Here is a 19,756-nt window from a genome sequence, read left to right on the forward strand (position 1 = left end):
GTGGCTAAGAAAGCTCTGGGTAAGCACGGATGGGTAGACAGGGGGCTGCCCTGAATGACCTTGAAAGCCTCTCCCAGCCCCAACTTTTACCATGCCACTGCCCCTCCAGCTGGGCCATTGCATGTGAGCGCATTACAGCATCAATAGGTTCTCTATTCTGGTCCCCACTTTCAGGTGAGAGGACCCTCCTTTACTGAGATGACAGAATGGAAGCAAGCTCCTTGGAGCACAAACCAGTAGTGCTCCTGTCCTGTGGGAGTGGCCTCTTAATTAGTGATTTACTGGTGGCTGAACAAGCGGGGCAGGGACTTGGCAAGAAGACATAGTCTGGAAGGAGGTGGGGGGCTTCAAGGTCAGCTCCCCAGCCAAGCAAAGGTCAGGCGGAGGAGCATGGGGAGATGCAGGGACCTGCCTGAAGTGAGGCCCCCGCTGCAGCCGGCTCTGGGTGGGGAGGGCCCCCTGGCTGAAGCAGCTCCACCTCCACACACAGACTCTTTGTTCTCTGCAGGGGAGGAGGAAGGCCTGTGTGAGCGGGGAGTGGAGGGCTGGGGGGAGGCCAGCTGCAGGCCTCAGGCCTGGACCTGGGCCCTTTCCTGGGCTGGAAAAGTCAGGGGAGGAAGGCTAACATCTTTCTCTCTCCTAAAGAGTTCTCAGGACACCCTTCCGGGAAAAAGGCAGCTCAGTTCCTTTTTCTCTGCCCTAGTCAGCTCCAGACCGGAGAGGGCTGGAACCAAGGAAATCCAGGCCCTCCGGTAATTGGGGCCGGCAGGAAGTGATCTGGGGAATTACAGGGGTCAGGCGCTCCTTGGAAGCCCGGGGCTTTGGAAAGGCGGCTAGCTTGTAATCTCAATTTGAGATCGGTTTATTTAGTAGTTAGTTCCAAAAAGAAAAGTCAGCTTTAATTAATCTGTGGACTTGGGAATTCAGGAGAAACAGGGCCCAGAGAGCACACGCTGGGGGGCTGGAGTCCCTTCAGCCCCCGAGGGGCCTCAGACCTGGGGCCCATGTCTCAGCTCCCTGATCTGCTTTAATTTAAACGGTCTGGATGTCCCCACTGGGATTTCATGCTCTGAAGGAAAGCGCAGTCCCCACTTCCCTGTGCGTGGAGTGCTCGGCTGCCTGTGAGAGCTGAAAAGCCGGGGGCTGCGCGGGTCCCCCGGGAGCCAGAGGGGCGCAGGAAGGTTTCGGGAATAGCTGTGGAGGAGGGCTGAGACAAGCCGCCTCCTCCTGGTTCTACTGGAGTCCCAGGACCATCCCAACTCCCTGGGGGAATCATTCGGGCTGAATCTGTGGCAATGGACAAAGCACCCCACTTCCTTGGTTCTTTGACTAAAACGCACCAAGTGCCCCCTGTTCTGCTCACAGAGAGCCTGGGGGGCTCAGAGAACGGCCTGAATCCAGCTACAACCTTCTCCTCACAGGAAGGAAAACAGCTCAACTGCTACCTCCTTTCCTGCTAGTGGAGGACAAGGGGGGAAGGCATGTCCGGGGTCCCCCAGGGCTCAGAAGACACAGGTAGTCAAGTCACTCAGAGCAAGGCTTTGGGGTCAGCCAGACCTGGCTTCCCCAATTCCCAGCTGTGGACCTTCAGGAATTCACCTCTGTCAGCCTCAGTTTGCTCATCTGTAAATTGGGGATAAGAATAAACCCTGCCTCCCAGGAATTGTTACAAGGATCCAGCAGGATGATGCAGGGAAAGTGCTTGTACACAGCCTGCTGTGTGGACGAGGCCCAGTAAGGTAGATATAACGATAGTAGCTGTCATTCTACAGAAGTGTGGCCACCCACACGGCCCCTTGCTCTGACTGGCAGAGCAGAATGATCACACACTTTTGTAGAAGGATTGAGGAGGAGTGAGGAGGGCCAGCACCGCCAGAGAAGGAGGGCCGAGAAGGGCCAGGGCGGGTGAGCTTCTGCTCCTCACGCCCTCACCCTAGTGCCCTAGCCATCCGTCACAGGGCCCACGGGATCTCCTCCCCTGGGAGTCCCTGTTTCTGGGGAGCCCCTCAGCCTCCGGGAGGAGTAACTGCAGTCCCAAGCTGCTCTAGCTCGAGGCTCTCACCTCCCGCCTCCTCTGTCTGAAAATGCACAGCCCACCGCCTGTGGGAGGGGAATGTGCGCTCAGCCATGGTCCTTCGTGCAAACCTGAGGCTTAACACCCAGGCTGCCACATGCGTCAAACGAACCCCCTGCTGCAGAGACAGACAGGCCAGCTCCGATGCGCTCAGAGATAAGCTCTCACCAGGTTCTGTGATCCACATAAAGTCTGACAATACTCGCCAATCCTCTTGAAAGAGCGCCAAGGTTGTAATGTTTTAAACACACTTTGCGTCTTGCAACATATTTAAAGTAGATCGCTGTCATAAATTCGGATCAAATAGGTACCACATGGGTGCACAACAATACATGCAGTGTCTAGGCAGCAGGGCTGGCCCCGAGTGGGGCTGGGGCCAGCACAGGGCCCGCTGGCCACACTGGGCTTTGATCCCAAGGAGCTGACGGCGAAGCCTGCTCTGCTGGCCTCGCTGGCCTTTGAGAGGAGGCCAGGCCGGGTCCAGCTGCCCAGGAGGAGGGAGAGGTGGGTGGTAGTGGTGGTGGAAGGACCTAATCATTAGCAAACTTCACAGGCCGAGAAACGTCTTTGCTGAGAGGTAAATTCCACCCCACGCTGAAAGACAGGCCCACTGCCTGTGTGTCAAGTTGCCGGACAGAGCAATTGAAGCCGATGTGGAGGGTCCATCGGTCACCCTACAGGTGCCCCTTACTCCCTGCACACAAGGGGCAGTCCCACGGCCTCCGTCCCAGCTCAGTGTTCCCACCCGCTTGTGCCCGCTCCTCCCCGGGGTGGCGGGATGGGAGCAAAGTCATCTTCCCAGCATCTGTAATCAAGCCGCCCTTCATGTTAGTGACCCACTCCAAACAGAGAGCAGAGAGGGGAGGAGCGAGAAAGAGAGAGAACTGATGGACAGAAGAAGGGAGCCTGAGGGATTATGCTCCGCATCCCAGAGAGACCACAGCGGAGAGTGGTCTGCAAGCAGTTAGCTCAGCCGGGGCGAGACCCCCGGAGCAGACATAGACTTCTGCACCAGGGCAAGTGCGCTGGCCTCTGGGCTTGGACTCACGGGACTTAGCTTCCAATTCTAGCATGATGTTCACCAGCTTTCCAACTTTGGGCAGAGTATGAGCCTCTCTGAGCTTCTCATCTGTACAGTGGGGAAAACGAGCTCTAAGTACTGGGCCTGGGAAGGACCGAAGGAGATGGGGAGTGAATGAACTGGCTAAACCAGACATGTGAAGTATTGCTACACTTGTCTATGGGCACCAGCCTCTCCATCTCTGAGTTCTGATGGGAAGCAAACTTCTGCCTGGGCATGGTGATCACAGGGGTCAAGACGCTCACTTGCCTCAATGGGGCTAGGGTGGGGAGATGGGTACTTGTAGCCTCCTGAGAGTCACTTGACCTTGAGGAATGACCCCAAGTGGTGGGGTGGACCCTCTACTGCTGGCCATCAGTCCCCAGAGCACGCCCCCTGGCCTCTGTTGGACTAGGAGGCTGTGGCTGAGGTGATGACAGGACAATGGTCCCAGCAGCGTGAGGGCCAGCACAGAGACAAGGGTGCTGAGACCACCCCAGGCCGGTTGGCTTTTTGGGGCTGGTGGCTCCAGGAGCACCCACTGAAAAGACTTGAGGACAGGCTGGGAGAATGGAGGCAGGAGGAGCCTTCCAGAACCCCAGAGAGGCAGTGAGGGGGAGCGAGCAACCTCACAGCCCCTCCGGGTTCCATGAGAAGAGGCCTCTGTGGAAGGGCAGAGGGGGTGGTCTGGCAGAGAAAGAAAGGATGGGGATGACCTCGACAAAGATTCAAGGAGACAGACTCCCCACAAAGCCAGGGGTCTGTTCTTCTCCAGAGGGTATGGAGCCAACGCTGTCCTCTGGAAGCTGTAGCTTCCCTGAGCTGGAAGGGATTTTAGTCTGGTCTCATTTGATATAGAAGATTTCTTAATACATGCCAGAACCCTAGTTATCCAGCCTCTACTTGAATACCTCTGGCGATGGGGAGCTTCCTCCCTCCCAAGGTACCCATCAGGACTTGCTCTACTCCAGTCATGCAAAAGAAGTACGTTTCCCCTTCCATGCTAGAGCCTTCTCTCCCCAGAGCAGGCTTCCTAGGGGTCAGGAGCTGCCCCTCTGTCAGCAGGACCATGCTGGTGTTCTTTGCAAATTCAATGCAGCTGTGGTTGAATGAGTCTTCCCACAATCTGAGCCCAGGATTGCCACACTCACGGGACCAGGCCCCCTATCATCATGATATCTAGCCCTACGCTGAGGCCTCCTCACCCTCAGGACAACAGGCCCCCAACCTCCTACCTGGAAGAACCAGGCTTCCAGTTGACAGGAGAAAGCAGATGCCCGCCATGGTACGGATGCCAGCTGTGGGCATCGCCATGACCCCACAGAAACCTCTCCTGGCCCCACAGTTTCTTCACAGCTTGAAAGAGCTGGTCTGGCTGCTAATGGGAAAAGCGATCCTGTGCTGCTCCAGGAGGCAGTAAATTTTGTGAGTCTGCATGAGTGGATGGAGGCAACAGCGGGGGCTATAATTTCCACTTCCTGACACAATACAAACTTCTCACTTTATGCAGAACTAATTAAAGATCTCTCAGGTCTCTGCATTCACCCACCAAGCACCCATAAAACAATGCGGTGATGGCAGCCGCCAGATTACAGAGCGTGCGGAATGTGCTTCTCCGGAGTGATTCTTCCCTTTCCAAATCCGCCCCCCCCACCATCCTCCCTTTCCTTCCTGACTCTTTTCTTCTCCTGGAAGGCTCCAGAGGCCTCCCAGCTAGGGTCTGGAGGGGAGAGTGGGCTCCTTGCAGCAGGTGGTGCCATGGGAAGGACCCAGATCTGGACTTGAATTCCTGCTCTGTCACTTATGAGCCAGGAGACTTTGGGTGTGCCTCAGTTTCCTCATTTGTTAAGTAGGAGAACAGTCCCAGCCTCACAGGGTAGTCTTAGGATTAGAAATCATGCAGGTCATGTGGAAGGACAGCCTGGCACATAGTCAGCCTTCAGTAAGCGGTGACTTCTATTAAAATTATTTTTATGTTATTATAATTATTGTAACGACCGCCTCTGGGTCTTGGCTCAAATTGTTTCCCTGTCTAAAATGCCATTTCCCTTGAAATTTGCTGGTTGAAGGACCACAGTGGTGGATCAAAAATGGCCACAAATGCTTTGCTACTGCTCTCACAAGAAGTAGAGGCTGAGTCCCCCGCCCCACTGACTCGCACGTCTTGGCCACGTGACTTGCTTTGACCAATAGGACATCAGAAAATGTGATGGAGGGGAATGCTTTGGAAAGGCATTTGTGCAGTGGACTTGCTCACTTTGAACGCTGCCCTGCTCCCCCACACTGTAAGGACATCTGTTTAACCTCCCGGGGGCTGAGAGGCCACGTGGGGAGAACAGGGGCACCCAGCCCACAGCCAGTGCCAATCACCAGACATGTGGATGAGGCTGTCTTGGCCCCTCTGGCCTTTCCATCCATCATCCAGTGGGACTGCATGACTGAGCCCAAGGGGGACCAGCAGAACTCCCAGACGGCCAATCCACAGAATCATGAGAAATAAATCATCATTTTAAGCCAGTAAGTTTGGGATGGTTTGATACATGGCAATAGATAACGGATACTCTGTTCACCAAGACTGAGCTCACAGGCTGTCTTCTCCCGGAAGACTTCCCCAATTCCTCCCAACCGGGCGGAATTAGTCTCTCCGCCCCCTGTATTCACACAGTACTCTGTGATGGTAGCAATTAGCATAGTTGGCCTTCACCAACTGTGGCCTTCACCAGGGTTATCTGTGCAGAAATCCTGTCTCTCTGGCCTGTGAGCTACTGGACAGCAGGGCTGGGACCCTACCCCCACGTACCCACCATGCTCAGCACGGAGCTCAGGCTGGCTCCCACTTACCAGGCGCTCAGGGGGCCAGTGAGAACCTGGCCCCCCTTGGTACAGACACAGCCACTCAGGTTGGCAAGGGAGACCCTCCTGGGTCTGAGGTCCAGCTGGGCCACCGACTTGCTCAAGGCCCTGCCCCTGCTGAGCCTCCTTCTCCCCCACGTGGAGACATGAACCCCTGTCCAGCCAACCCCACAAGCGTTGTGAGAGTGTGTGTGCAAAAGCGTGTGAGCACGACCAAGTCCGGACCCTGTGTGCACCATGGTGAAGCCCCACTTGGGTTTCCACTAGGGGGTGAGGTCCTGCCCTTCCTTCTCCTTCTCCTTCTTACCTTCCGGCCATGGTAGCCCTGGATCCCTGGGTCTCCCTGGGGGAACAAAGAGAAGACCGTTACAGGGGTTCCCAATGCCAAACCCTGGTTCATGCTGTTCCCCTCACATCACCACCCTCTTCCTCCAAATGACTCCAAATCCTCTGACCTCCACCTCCAGCCATCCCTGGAACAACAGAGACCGTCCTACCCTTCAGAACAAGTCCCTGCCTGGCAGAGGCAGAGGGATGGTGGGAAGCGTCAACCAGGCAGGGGCTCAGAAGACTCAGTCTCAGTTCTGGTTCTACCACTGACTCTGTGAAACCTGGACAAGTCTCTGTTCCATGGCTCTCAGCTTCCACATTTGTAAAACGGTTGGGCTTTGCAACTTCTCGGGGGACCCCCAGAGCCCCAGGGTCCCCAGCTTCAAAGGGAGAGTCTGCTTGACATCGTGGCTTTCAGATAAGGTTTCACAAGAGACTGGATGACCCCGAAGGTCTCTTCCAGTTCTGACCCCTGAGGAAACACTACTTTATTGGGATGTTGTGACAGTGTCCTGGGCGTCAACCTTGAGTTGCCAACAAGACTATAAGCTCCTTGGAGGGTGGGACTGCACCTTCCATACCAGCCATAGCACTTGCTCAGCCTGAGCATACAAAAGTGCAATCCTTGTGGGACCCCACAATTCCCAAAAGAAGGGTGGCATTTTGGAAGTGAGCCACGCATGATCCATCTCTCAGTGAGATCCCTTGCAGCTCCTTACTAGGTAACCTTCAGTGCTGCCTCCCTCCCTCCCTCCTGCAGGGAACTCTCCCACCCCCTCAGTGCATCACCAGAAGGGCACTCACCTTCGGTCCAGGAGGCCCAGGTAAGCCCTGTGAAAACAAGGAAAAAGATGAGTGGAGATGGATTCCACTGGCAAATGGTTGGGGCTGGTCATGTTTCCAGTGGAGGCTGGAAGGCAGAGTAGCCCTCCAGTAGCTGTAATGGGTTCTGAACGTGCTAGAGAACAGAGCTAGAGACCCTGGACGGTATCTGGAACCCGCTGAGGGCACGTGGGGACAACAAACTCACATCCCTCTTTGGAGCCACGTGGATGCCATGGACATTTCTGCTCTGCTTGCTCACTGGAAAATAGGTCAGTGGCATCATGTAAAATTAACAGTGTGGTTTGGTCCATATCCCCACCCCACCCACCTCCTAATTGGGACCCATCCTTGGAAAGCCGACCTTGCCTAGCAGAGCCTGGCCAGCCTGCGAGGGAGCCCTCTGTCTCCTTCCGCCCAGGGCGCTGTGACCATGGCAGCCAGCCGAGAGGAGGTGGTGTGGGCCCAGCACCTGCAGGAGCCGAGGGAAAGGCGAGGCAAGGCTGGCTCCACTGCGGTCTCAGGCAAACATGGGCTGGCGCAAACCATGACGCCCGGGTCTGGTCTGTTTCAATTGGTTTAAAAACACACTTTCTGTGTTTTTTTTCTTTTTAAACAGCCTAACAAAGAAAACCACCTGGCTTGGGTTCAGTGAGTGGGAGCCCCATGTGTTTGGGGGAGGGCGTCAGCAAAGAAGTGGATTTTGAGCACATTTTTGGTTTTCTTGGCTTGGTTTGGTTTAATTCCCTAAATTTCACTTCCTTTCAGGTTTTCCGTTTTCCCGTCTAGAAACCATGGAAGTGAGACTAATCTTCCTCCCTTGGGTCCTGGGGCAAATCACAGAAATATTTAAAATCTGCTGACGGGGTCAAGCGGGCAAGAGAGTTGGCAAGTTAGGTTTTCACACTGCTGTGCCTCCTTCTGGCCAAGCTCTGCACCCTGGTCAGCTGGAGCTGTCGCCCAGCCTAGAGGACGCCATAGTGAGCTTCAGCATTGGCAGCTGGAGCAGCTGAGGGGCTCAGATGAGAAGCCGAGTGACCTGGAAGGTAGCTGTCCTCATCGAGGGCTATTTGGCAAGGACAGCTAGCAATTCCACCTCTGGGAATCGATTGCTGCGAAAGAATCAGAGATGTGCACAAACATTGATGTTCAAGGATAAAGATTACAGAGGGACTCGTTAGCTACCTTGTAAATGGGCCCAGCAGCCCTAAAATACACATCCCAGGACACTCCCGACGCAGGAAAGGGCAGGGTTGATGAGGTTAAGTGAAAAATGTAACAGGACACGCACTAATTTGTTTTTCAGGACATTGCCAACCTGGAAAATGTTTATGTGCAGATAGGTCTAAGGAGAAAACGGAAGGACTCTCCAAAACGGTAATGATGGTGAACTCTGGATGTGGGAAAATAGACAACTTAAAACTTCTTTGTCTATGTTCCAAATTTTTCACAATGAACGTATGATGCTTTTGTCATAAGAGAGAAAAACAGTTTTTTGTTTTTGTTTTGTTTTTAGCCACCTGGAAAAAACGATTACTAAACAGACTTTGTCCTTATCCCCTGGCCCTCCAGTAACGTGTGGCGTTAGTCTTAGCTCTGGTGGAGAAGCCATTTTCTCCAAAGAAGTCCAGGCGTCTGCTGAGTTATTCTGCCCGGGTGCTTTCTTGCACTAAATTGGGCTGAGAAAGAGTCAAGTCTTGGCCAGAGCTTGGAAACGGGTGACTTGGTGGACCCTGGACTTGACCTGTTACTTGAGTGTGGTCTTGCCTGCAGGGAGGTGCCTGTTGGCCTCCCTGGGCCCCTCCCAGCAGTGGTCCAAGCTCCTCTCTGCTGAGGCTGGGAAAGGCGCAGCCTCTTAGTGATTCCCTCCCTGGAAGCCAATGAGTGGAGTGGGGACGTGGCCCCAGGAGGTGTGTTTTCAGAACCAGAGTGCAGCAGGTGAGTGTGACCTTGCATAGGCCACCCACATCCAATGGCCTTGCCAAGTTGTTTCTGCCGTTTGGTAGGGACCCAGGTTGCCATTGGTTATGCAAAGTTTGGAGGCTTCCAGAGAATTATTGGGACAAATCTTGGAGGAGAGGAGGTGGTGAAGAGAGGAGGGGGTACTTACGGGCGGCCCCATGGGCCCTGGCAGTCCTGGGTGCCCCAGAGGTCCACTCGGTCCAGGAGGTCCTGGTGGCCCTGGTGGGCCTTGGATGCCGGCCTGACCCTGTTCACCCTGAGGTACATGGAAACAAGTGTTAGAGAGACTCCCAGGCTGTGGAGAGGTTCCCGCCCCAGTGCCATGCACCCGGTGAAGGCTCGCTGTGGGCTCTGTGGGGAGGCAGTGGTGGCGTGACGGTGATGAGGCTGTGGTCGTGACTACATGCAGGGATTGGTGGCAGCGAGGAGATGGCCAAGACATTAGGCCCCCAGGAGGAGGGGCTTCCAGAGAGGACCTGCTGGATGAGCAGCTGGTCCTGAGGGTGAGGGTCCTGCTGTGGGGGGCAGCGGCAGAGGAGCGGGTGGGATGACCCCCGGCCTGACCAAAGGGCTGCTCCCAGCCTCGTTGGATGGCCAGAGTCCAGCCCAGGTGGTCTGTGGCCTGGGCCTGCCTTAGTCCCCTCCTTCTGTGTGGCGGGTCACATCATCTCTACGCCCTGGCCTCTTGGTCATCGAAGGAGAACAGCTGTGCCTGTTTCCTCTCACAGCCTTTGCCATCTTTGATTCTGGCCCAGAGGATCGAATGAGATCCTTAGGTCAGAGGCCACAGAATTTTGTTTGGCTCACTAAACAATTGGGCAAGAGTTTCTATGTAAAAAATTTGGATTAGTGGCTTCTGATGACAACCTGGGAGCCCCGGCAAGCTAGGCCCACATTCCTGGGGGCAATCATTGGCTGGGCCCGGGGAGTGGCACCCCCTTCCGGCCGGGCATGAGTTCTCCAGTTGCCTCAGTCCCCGCTCCCTATCCTTCAGACGCGCAGCCTGCTTCTGTCACTTCCGTGAATGTGCCTGACCTCAGAGGACAGTTGAGTTTGCAAACCTTAGCTTGGTTGAGTTTTGAAACTGTCAAGTGATTTCTGCCTGTGTGGGGGCATTATTATTACTCTTGTGCCCTGGCCCCACTCCTCAGTCGGCTGCTCTGAGCCCAGCCTTCGTCACCCACCGTGCCTGTGCCCAGGATGGACCGAGGGCTCAGGGAGGTAGGGGTGGCATCGTGTTCCCTCAGGAGGAGGAGAGAGCCTGGTCCATGTGACCCAGGTCTTGGGGCTGGGGGTCAGAGTTATCCTAGATCTAGACTCATGCCATTATGTTATTTTCTAAGTGACCTCTCCAGGGACATCTAGGCTCAGCTCTTGTGAGAAGGGGCCGGCCCCTGCAGACAGACTACAGCAGAACAGCCTGGCAGATGTGGGAGCTCCAGGCTGGGATGCAGGGGGACACAGGCGGCCGGAGTTCTGGGCCGGCCCACTCTCCTCAGTGTGATCTCAGCAAGCCTCTGTGCCACTCCTGCTTCCCTGTATGAAAAAGGAGCTGATGCTGCTTGCTGCAAACTCTACAGAGGAAAGTGATGATGATAAATGGGAGTGCACAACCTCAGAAGGAGGACGGTAAGATTTCAGTAATGACTGCTGGAACCATCTCTTAGCTGGGACATCCTGGGGCAGATGGCACCCAGTGGTGTCACCTCGGGCCTGGGCTTCATCCTGGCACATCCTCTGAGAAGCGACTTGAGGGGTCAGTGTATCCATGGCAGAGGAGGCAGATACAGAAACGTGTCACAAGTTCCCTTCTACAGAAGAGAAAATTGAGGCTCAGAGAAGTTGAGGCCCCTGACCGAGGTCACATGGAGAATTCAGGGGGAGCCAGCACCCACACTCAGAACTCCAGACTACTCCTATTCCTTCCAAATAAGCCCTCAGCAAAAACTGCTCACCATCCAACTTTCTGCACTCTGGAAATGACCTCCAACACCATCTGCTAAGCACATCACATCTCATGTAAAGTTTCCTCTTTCAACTAATGTTAGACCCGAAGCTTAAGCATCTTACAGAGCCTGTAAAATCAACATTGGTTTATCGATAGGAAATGGACAAGTTTTTTTATGTCTCATGATGGCTGACAGCATAACAACCTTCTTCTCCAGGCAGAACCTGCAGCGGGCAGAACAGGGGCCCCTATTCTTCTCTCTTTACTTTGGAAACCAGGTCAGGGCAGCACAGAAAGTTCTGGCTCACCCACCCCTTGCTCTTGAAAAGGAAGGCAGGAACACGCCTGGGCCCCTCTCCATTTCTTCATCTATAGGGCGGGATGATGATGATGGCCCCTCCACTGCTGGGTGGCTGGTGTGGGTTACAGGAGACAATCCATGCACAGTTCTTACAACAATGCCGGGACCCGGCGAGGGCTCAACAAACAGCAGTGAATCAACTGAGGCCAGGGGGTGGCTGTTGGGGGTTGAGGCGAATGGCTGCTCTGAGAGCAAGGACTCGGCTCTCCTGGAATGGGGTCTGACACGGGTAGGGGTGGGTGACAGTGGGGCGGGCCCCCTGCATAGCCATGCTCAGGGTAAGCGCTCGGAGTGCATGGGAGCTCTCGAGGATTTGGCGGTGTAACGGGATACGCAGGCTCGGGTGGCACACGCATCACGTGTCCCTCTGTATTTTTAGCTGCTAATTGGAGTGATTTTTCAGCCTTGTTCAATCAGCTGCCTGAACACGCAGGCCCCTGGGCCCCTGACTCCTGAGTTAGGCCAGATGGTAGTAGCTCCAGGCCCTGCTGTCAGGCTCTCAGAGAGCCTCTCGGAGCCACTTCCAGCAACTCTGTGGCCATGGGGGAGACCCCTGCACAGTGGAAGGAAGGCGAGGGGCACGGGTGGTGGCCATGGGCTGCCTGGCCTGGAATCAAGCTGCAACACCTGGATCCCTGGGTTTGTGGTCTCTTGTCCTTTGTCATCTGGTCCTATCTCAGCTTCCTTGGGTTAGTAAGGAAGGAAGAAGGCAGCAATTGCTCACAATGGTTACACCTGTTGGTTATGGGCTACATTTTCTTCTGCAAATTTCTTCACTCCTCAAACTCAGGTTACAAGTGATCAGATGCTAGGTAAGCTGCATTTCTAAATATAAAGGGTGTAGGTCCAGCTGAGAGAGCCTGGATGTGGGGTCTGAAGACCTGGCTGCCAGCTCCCATTCTGCCTCTCGCTGTTTGTAAGACCTTGGGCACAAATTCACTTCTCTGATCCTCAATTTAATTACAGCACTTAAACTGTGCCAGGAACTACTCCAAGTGCTTTGTATACATAACAACCCTAGGCAGTAGGAACTGTTATCACCCTCCTTCCACAAATGAGAAAGCTGAGGCACAGAGAGGTTAAGTAACTTGCCCCAAATCACACAGCTAGTAAGAGGTGGAGAACCTGAGTGCTCTGCCATTTATTGGTTGTGTGACCTTGGGCAACTTACTCAACATCTCTGAGCCTTGATTTCCTCATCTGTGAAATAAGGATGATCATGCCTAATTCATAAAACTGTTGAGAGAATTAAATGAAATCAGGCCTGTAAAATGCATAGCACAGTGGCTGGCACACGGTGACGCCTGTTGTTGGTGGCTGTTGTGAGTAGTAATTGTGTGGTAGTGGTTGTGGCTCTCCTGGGCTTGGGTGTTGTGTATTTCCACGTCTATAGCATTCATGGGTCTATTTCTGTCTAGTTTCACTGAAGTAGAGTGAGGTTCTGGCTTCCTCTGCAGCCCCAGCTGGCCTGCCAGGGCCCAGAGACTTGCTGAGCCCCTTGGGGAAGCCCCTTGGGGAAGCCACACGGGGTCTGGGCAAAGGGAAGGTGTCTACCTGGAAGGTCCGCCTTTTTATGACTGGGGGTGGAGCCAGTCGCACTGAATTGAGGAGAGGCAGCAGCTGAGGAGAAAGATGAGTTGGAAGGCCAGGGGGCAAAGGCCAAAGATCACGCGTGTTCAGAAGGATGCCGCCAGTCGCCAGGAAGCCAGGGCGGCCAAGAGAGAGGGGAGGAGAGGAAGAGAGAAGAGAGATTAGCCAGCACAAGGCACAGGGAGGGAGCGCGTGGACGGGGCACTCTCTCGGCTTGTGGGGCACAGCGCTGAGCCTGCCTTGGGATGCCACACGGTCCCCAGAAGGAGAAGTGGCCCTCAGGGTATCGGCCAGCAGCACCCCTTGACTGGGAGAGTGGCCCTCCTTGGCCGGGCCTGCCCTCTGTGGCTGCAGAGGCTGCCTGACACGCGGCCCAACATTGCAGTGGGGGCCCCACCCGTCCCTGGTCATGGACAGAGGGGAGCCAACTCAGAGGCTCTGGCTAGGGAGCCACAGGACTAACTAAATTGGTACTTGACGCCAGGCTGGTGTGCAGCGACCTCCGGGTTCTTTTTTTGGTTGAACGAGAAAGGCTGGTGTCAGCGAATCTGGGGAGAACCGTCAAGGGCAGTGCCAAGCTGGCCTCCTGGGGGCTGAGCCGGCCGAGGTGTGGCCAATGTGGGCACAAGCTAAGTGCTACTGAGGTCTCACCCCCAGCTGGTGGGCTTGGAAAATAGAGGCTGGCCAAAGATGTCTCCAGCATGTTCAACCACTTTTTGGGGGGAAGCAACTTGCAATCACATAATCTAATGTGATTTTCATTTCTGGAAATTCTTGCTGCTTCCGGTACCTCTACCCATTGAAGCTGGGCACCCCATGGCTTTAGAAAGCAGTCAGAACCCATGTGAAAACAAAGATGGTGTATCATCAACCTCCTGTTTTTGAAAGTATTTTAACTCACATGAGCCCTCTAGGATGAGCGTTTAGCATCAGGGCTGCCCGGGCTGAGACTGCACCCAGCTGGGGACCTGGGAGCCCAATCATGGCCTTTCCAGGTCGTCGCTGCCTCCACGGATAGCTGCTGCACCGAGAGCCCCACCCCTCCCCCTGTGGGACGTGGGGTCGTGCAATGTTGGGCCCTGCGGCCAGGGAGCCTCTCAGCAGAGAGGGGCCCAGGGACCTTCCAGAACCTACAAACCTTCAGGGTAATTATCTGGTTGGAGCGCAGAGCTGCAAGAGTGCTGCTTAGGTGCTCCTGGTGTCGGGGGGGAGTGGAGGTGGCAGAGACGGGGCAACAGGGGAGAGTGAGTGCTGGAGCCCACAGATACCAGTCCCCCTGCTCCCCGTCCCAGGGCACCCCATCCCCCTCACTCCCACCCCTCCTCTCCCTCCCTCCCTGAGGACGCTGCAGGCTGAAACAGAGGCAGGCACCAGCCTGGATCTCCTGGTATCTTGCAGGCCTAGAGGCCTGCCACCCCCACCATGCCCTCGGAAAGCAGACAGACCTAGAAACCCCTTGCTTTCCTACTCACTTGCAAACAAACAGAGGGTGCCCACTGCCTTGCCCTGCCCATCAGCTGGCTCCCCAAATCCACTCTCACTCTTGCCTGACTTGTTCCCCACACTGCCATAGTCATAACGCTGTGCTTCGCTGCACACTGTGGCCAAGGTTCTTCTGGAGCCTTCTATCCCCACCCTCTCCCTCTTCCTGTGTTGGGCTGAGGGAAGAGAACCCTCTCCTCTGTCCGCCCCACACATCTGCTGGGGACTGATGACACACTGCCAGAGTGCCTGCAGTTGTGTTGTCTCTTGTGCTGGGGGATGCTGTCTTTCTTTTGGGTGACATAACAATCCTGTGAGCCCATCGTTTCAAATAAACACAGCTGACCTTCTATTATTGTATTGGGATCAGGCGGCTGGAACACCAGGGCCCCTGCATCCCTGGAGCACATGCCACTGACAGGTGGGCTCTGTCTGCGCTCCTGCCAGCCTGCACCCCCCACCAAGGCCCAGCCCAGCCTTGGCCTCAGCCCCACCCAGCCGCTCACGGTCTAGGCCCCCGTGGCCTCTCCTTGGCCTGGGAACCCAGGGGTCAGAGTCTCAGAGGCTGGATCCTGCTAGTAAGGTCCTCCCTGTGGCCTTCCGGAGCCAGGTGGACTCTGAACCTGGCTTGTGCTTGTCTCCACTCCTTCAGTCCCTCTGCCTGGCAGGGGTCGGCGGCCAGGGGAGCCACCCTGTGGGCTTGGGCGTGTGTCTGGGCAAAATGAGACCCCCGACAGGGGATGCTACCCTACTGTCTGGGTGTGAGAGCAGCGAGGTTGATCCACAAAACGAGGGGTATCTTTCTGGTTGCAGCCCACTGGGGCTGCCGCTGGAGGAAGCAGTGCACACCTTGGCCCTCCCTGTCCCAGGAATGGCCCCCTGCTGTCGGTGCAAGCGTGTGAAGGTTTCTAATAGGGCTACAGCGGGCTTTGGGCTCTGTATCCCAGCATGGAGTAAGGAAGAGGAAGGAGCTGGGTAGGGGTTGCGGGGGAGAGTGGGGGACTATCCCAGCCATGAAATCCCCTACCTTGTGTGGAGAGGGCTTCCTCTATTCTTAAAGAGGCAGAGCAGAGACTTTATCCTTGAATCGATACAGTCAGCCCCCAATTATCTCCCACCCTCAAGGTCTGGGTCATCTGAAACAATGACTAACTCAAAAGTCCCTCTGATTTGGCCAGGGCAGGCAGCCAGACACGCACACACAGTCACACACATGCTGGGTAGGGAGTCAGACCCAGACTTGCACAAGCCGCACGGCCTTACAGAGAAGGCGATGTGCAGAGGAGGCGCACAGCTGGGCACGCGAGTTCCAGACACACACGCAGGCCCAGCCAGCGCAGGGGCAGAGACACACACACGCGCACAGGTGGGCAAACACGAGTGCTGGAGACGGCTCCGCACAGACGCACCTCCTGACCACCAGGCACACTCCCGGGGGCCGGGCAAACATACTACCACCCCCACGGCCACTGCTCTGGCTACTGAGCACAGAGGGGGCTGTATGCTCCTGTTCCCCAAACTCTGTAGGTGCTGGGGGCCCAGGGAGATGAGGCTGAGCTAGGGGCTGTGCCCCAGGGAGGGATCAGTTTTAGGGGTTCACTTACCCGGTGTGGGTACTCTCCACACTGACCCTGGGGAAGGGAGGGAGGGAGAGGAGGGTGTTAGGCACTTGTTGTGGGGGCTGTCCCCCAGGGGTACCCTCAGGACTTGTGGACACACACTCCTCAGCTGCCAGACCTGCTCTGGTCCTGGACTGAGCTCTCTGAGGCAAGAGAGCTAATCCCCTCCCTCGTCCCTGGGTGGCAGCAGGGAAGAAACCCCCAGGGCCTGCCTGATGTAGCCCAATGGAGCCTAGGACAGGACTCCGCTGCCATATACCACTTGCCATGACGGCAGGGTCAGGAGTTATGCTCCATCCTTAGCTGGAGGTATCTACTGGAAAGGTCAACCCTCTGGGTGGGTCCACCGGATGGCCCTGAACAGGCTGTGGGCAATGGGGCCCTGGGAGATGCCTTCTCTGTGCCGGAGGTGCCAGGTTCCTCCACCACCCACCTGGGGGCAAGCCCAGCACAGTCTCCGTCAGAAATTCAAGGAGACAGAGATATAGGAGGTCAGGAAGTGTGCCAGGCCAGTGGTTTAAAAACCGACACCTCAAAATCCTAGAGGCTCATGGAGGTGGGTCAGGAAACAGCGTGGGGGTGGCAGGTGGGAGGGGCTCAGAAAGAGGCTGAGAAGGGCCAGGCTCCGGGCCGCCCCTTCCCCCAAGAGAAGAGGATCTTCAGGAGCAGCTCCTCTTTTCTCTCTCGTATACCATGGGGCCACAGAGGAGTCCCGGGTGCAGCTGATGAAAACTAAAGTTTGAAAAGAATCACTCTGGACTCTTTTCTGCCTGTTGGGAGGCTGTTCCCTGAGATGAAAATTCTAGAAAACCTCCATCGTGCTTACCTTTTCTCCTTTTTGTCCTTGAGGTCCCTAAGAAGAGATGGAAATGAGAGAGTTAGAGACTGAAGCTGGGGACACAGCGGCCCGAAGCCCCTCTGCTGGGGAACGTTAGGGTGAGATACCAACCGGCTGTCCTGGGGGACCCCTCGGGCCCTGTGGGAGGAAACACACACGGGTCAGTGGGTGCACAGGAAGTCGGGCAGAACCAGAGACGTGGGTCTGGGTGGGGATTGTGCTAGAAACCAGGGCTTCCGGCTGCTTTTCAGAATGCCCAGAGTCCCAGAGGCTGGGCTCCGCCACCCATGCCCCGGTCTTCCTGTGCTGGAGACGTTCCAGGGGTGTGGGCCATATTCCACGTCTCAGCTTCTTCGTTGGTCAATGGATGTGAGACTAGGTGTGCCCTGCCCCCCACACGCGGCCGAGATGAAGAACAAATGCCATCCTTCATTCATTCCTCCAGCTGCCCTCGTCTCATGGGCCTGCCATGCAGGAAGGAGGCTGCATCTACGTGTCAGGTGGTGCTCTGCTCCCATGGGATGCCGGGCCTCATCCATGCCCATCTCCACATGGAGCCAAGAAGTAGGAGGCCAAAAGCCTCCAGAAGACACTGGCACATTCTATCTTCTACTCTCCACGGCCTCAGCATGAAACCCACTGAGCCAGAAGGGCTTCTGGGGACATGGGAGGCTGGGGCAGCACTGCAGACATTGGGGGCTTTGGAGAAACCTTTGGCGAGAGAGAGGAAGCAGGAAGTTGGTGACTTAGGTCATGTTCTAGCCCCCTCGGAGGAACATTAGGGGCCTTGGGGTTTCCAGGGTATCTTGTCAAGTTCACAGGGCTGAGAAAGGAGCCTGGGTTCAGAGTGGATTCGTGTTCTCTGAGGAGGACACAGCGTCCAGCTGGCTCTCTCAGGAGCCTGACCTGAGGCCAGTGTCGAGGAGGCCTCCCGGCTGGTTGGAGGGACAAGGGGAAGGACATGCACATCGTGTTTTGAGGACCCACTCTGAGGCAGGCTGTTAGTATATGCTCGGCTCACACCCACTCTGGCCCGTGACGAAGGTGCTCATGTCAGCTCCATCTCCCAGACGAGGTGATGGAGACAAGACCCTGCGGCTCAGCGAGTGGTGGCGCTGGGACACGAGCCCAGGCTTGTCTGACCTTGAAGATCCAGCTGTTCCCACTCTGCCACGCTCTCTGAACTGGGCTGGACCCTGGAGGTGGGGCTTCTAGACTTGGCTAGAGCCACAGGCAGTGCCCAAGCCCCTGGAGCCCTGTGGTCCCTTCCAGCCAACATCCTGAGGGCCTGTGAGGCTCCCCTGCTAGACCAGTCCCTTTGGGGCTTGAAAAACTCAGGATCCCAGGGGACAGATCCATCTGGGTGGGAGAAGTGCCTTCTCTGGCCCCTGATTTGCCAACTAGACCAACTACCAAACTGGTAAATTCCCAGGAGGTTCAGGGGAAGGGACAAGTGGCCTTTGGGACAATCCATGTGGTACCCCAGCCCATGTGGCTGACCAAGTATTTAGTATCAAACTCAGCAGAATATGATGCATGTGGCAGGAAACCAGACTGAAGGTGACCAGGCCACATTCTCTCAGGACGGAGAGAGGGTATGATGAGAGGCAGGAGGGCCAGGGGCCGAGAAAAATGACACAAAGGTTCGGGACTGCAGAAACATGGAAGATTGAGTCCAGATGTCCCAAATGGTGGCCCATGGGACAATCGTGGTCCCCAGAGGTATTTTGTGGATCCCAAGCAGTTTTATTTCAATTACTTGCCAACATTTATGAGCAAGGGGAGTACAACAAAAATCTGGATTTCAAGTTTCTCTTAAATATATCAAGGTCCAACAACACATGGCACCAATTAGCTCCAGCTGAATAGCGGCTGCCCCTGTAAGACAGGGCATGGGTGACATGCTAACTAAGCTGCTTGTCGTGTCCTATGTGCCAGGCACTAAGTTCTAAGCACTTGGTGTGAATTAGCTCCTCTCACCCATAGGACAACCATGAGAATGGTGGGCTAAGATGTGAATTCAGAGTCTCGGCTCTCCTTTACAGCACTTGTGGGACCCCTGATCCTGTCTACACCTTACATCAGGTTCTCGGGGCTACCGTGATGGGGTGGGGCAGAGGTGACCCCCTTTTGACAGGTGAGGACACAGGTTAAGCTCGTGAGGGTGAGCCCCAGCCCCCCATGTCGGATGCCCAGCAGAGAGGCCACCATCTGGGGAGGGAGGTGGGTGGGAGACGGACAGACGATAAGCAGGCCAAGGTAATTATGCTAGACAGCATGCTGAATTAATAGCTCAGGGTCCTCGTGCCAAGCCAAATAGGAGCCTAATGGCTCTGCGGCCTGTCAGATGTGGATGGATGACTAGGAGGCAGACAGGGGATCTGTCATGCTGACGTGGGCTCATGGGAGATGGGATGGCCCCACCCTTTCCCCCCAAGTTAGCTCTGACCCCCCAACAGACAGGGAAGACTCATGGGTGGTTAAGTGGGGTGGGGCAGAGGGACGGCAGGAAGAGGAGCCCCACAGAAGGGTTCCTTCCTTCAGAACAAAGGGCCCGGGCAGCAGAAAGGAGGCGTGGGGGAGGGGCAAGATGCCACCACGTGGGTCTCAATCCCAGCTCTGTTATTTGGGAGCTGTGGGGCCTCGGGCAACACACTCAATCACTCTGTGCCGCCATCTCTCCTTTGTAGAGTGGGGCTGATGAGCTGTTATGAGGAAGACAGAACATGCCTAGCTGATGACCATCATTATCGCTTCTGGGGTGCCACGGACTACGTTGTGGTAGCGTCAGGCCACCAGGAAAGGGAAGAAGGTGGC

The 19,756-nt window shown here is 55.8% G+C and overlaps 1 protein-coding gene across 1 annotated transcript in view; it reads right to left on the bottom strand.

Moving 5' to 3' along the window:
• Positions 1-19,756, bottom strand: part of COL13A1 (collagen type XIII alpha 1 chain) — an 88,401-nt gene that overhangs the window by 43,282 nt on the left and 25,363 nt on the right. Inside the window, exons 9-14 of the mRNA XM_058543287.1 lie at positions 17,051-17,077; positions 16,928-16,954; positions 16,087-16,113; positions 9,250-9,357; positions 7,122-7,148; positions 6,295-6,330 (exon numbers count right to left, since the gene is read on the bottom strand). Coding sequence (XP_058399270.1) covers positions 6,295-6,330; positions 7,122-7,148; positions 9,250-9,357; positions 16,087-16,113; positions 16,928-16,954; positions 17,051-17,077 — 252 coding nt within the window. The remainder of the gene's footprint in view (positions 1-6,294; positions 6,331-7,121; positions 7,149-9,249; positions 9,358-16,086; positions 16,114-16,927; positions 16,955-17,050; positions 17,078-19,756) is intronic.

This window comes from Diceros bicornis, chromosome 6 (genome assembly GCF_020826845.1).
Source record: "Diceros bicornis minor isolate mBicDic1 chromosome 6, mDicBic1.mat.cur, whole genome shotgun sequence".
Classification (NCBI taxonomy): Eukaryota; Metazoa; Chordata; class Mammalia; order Perissodactyla; family Rhinocerotidae; genus Diceros; species Diceros bicornis.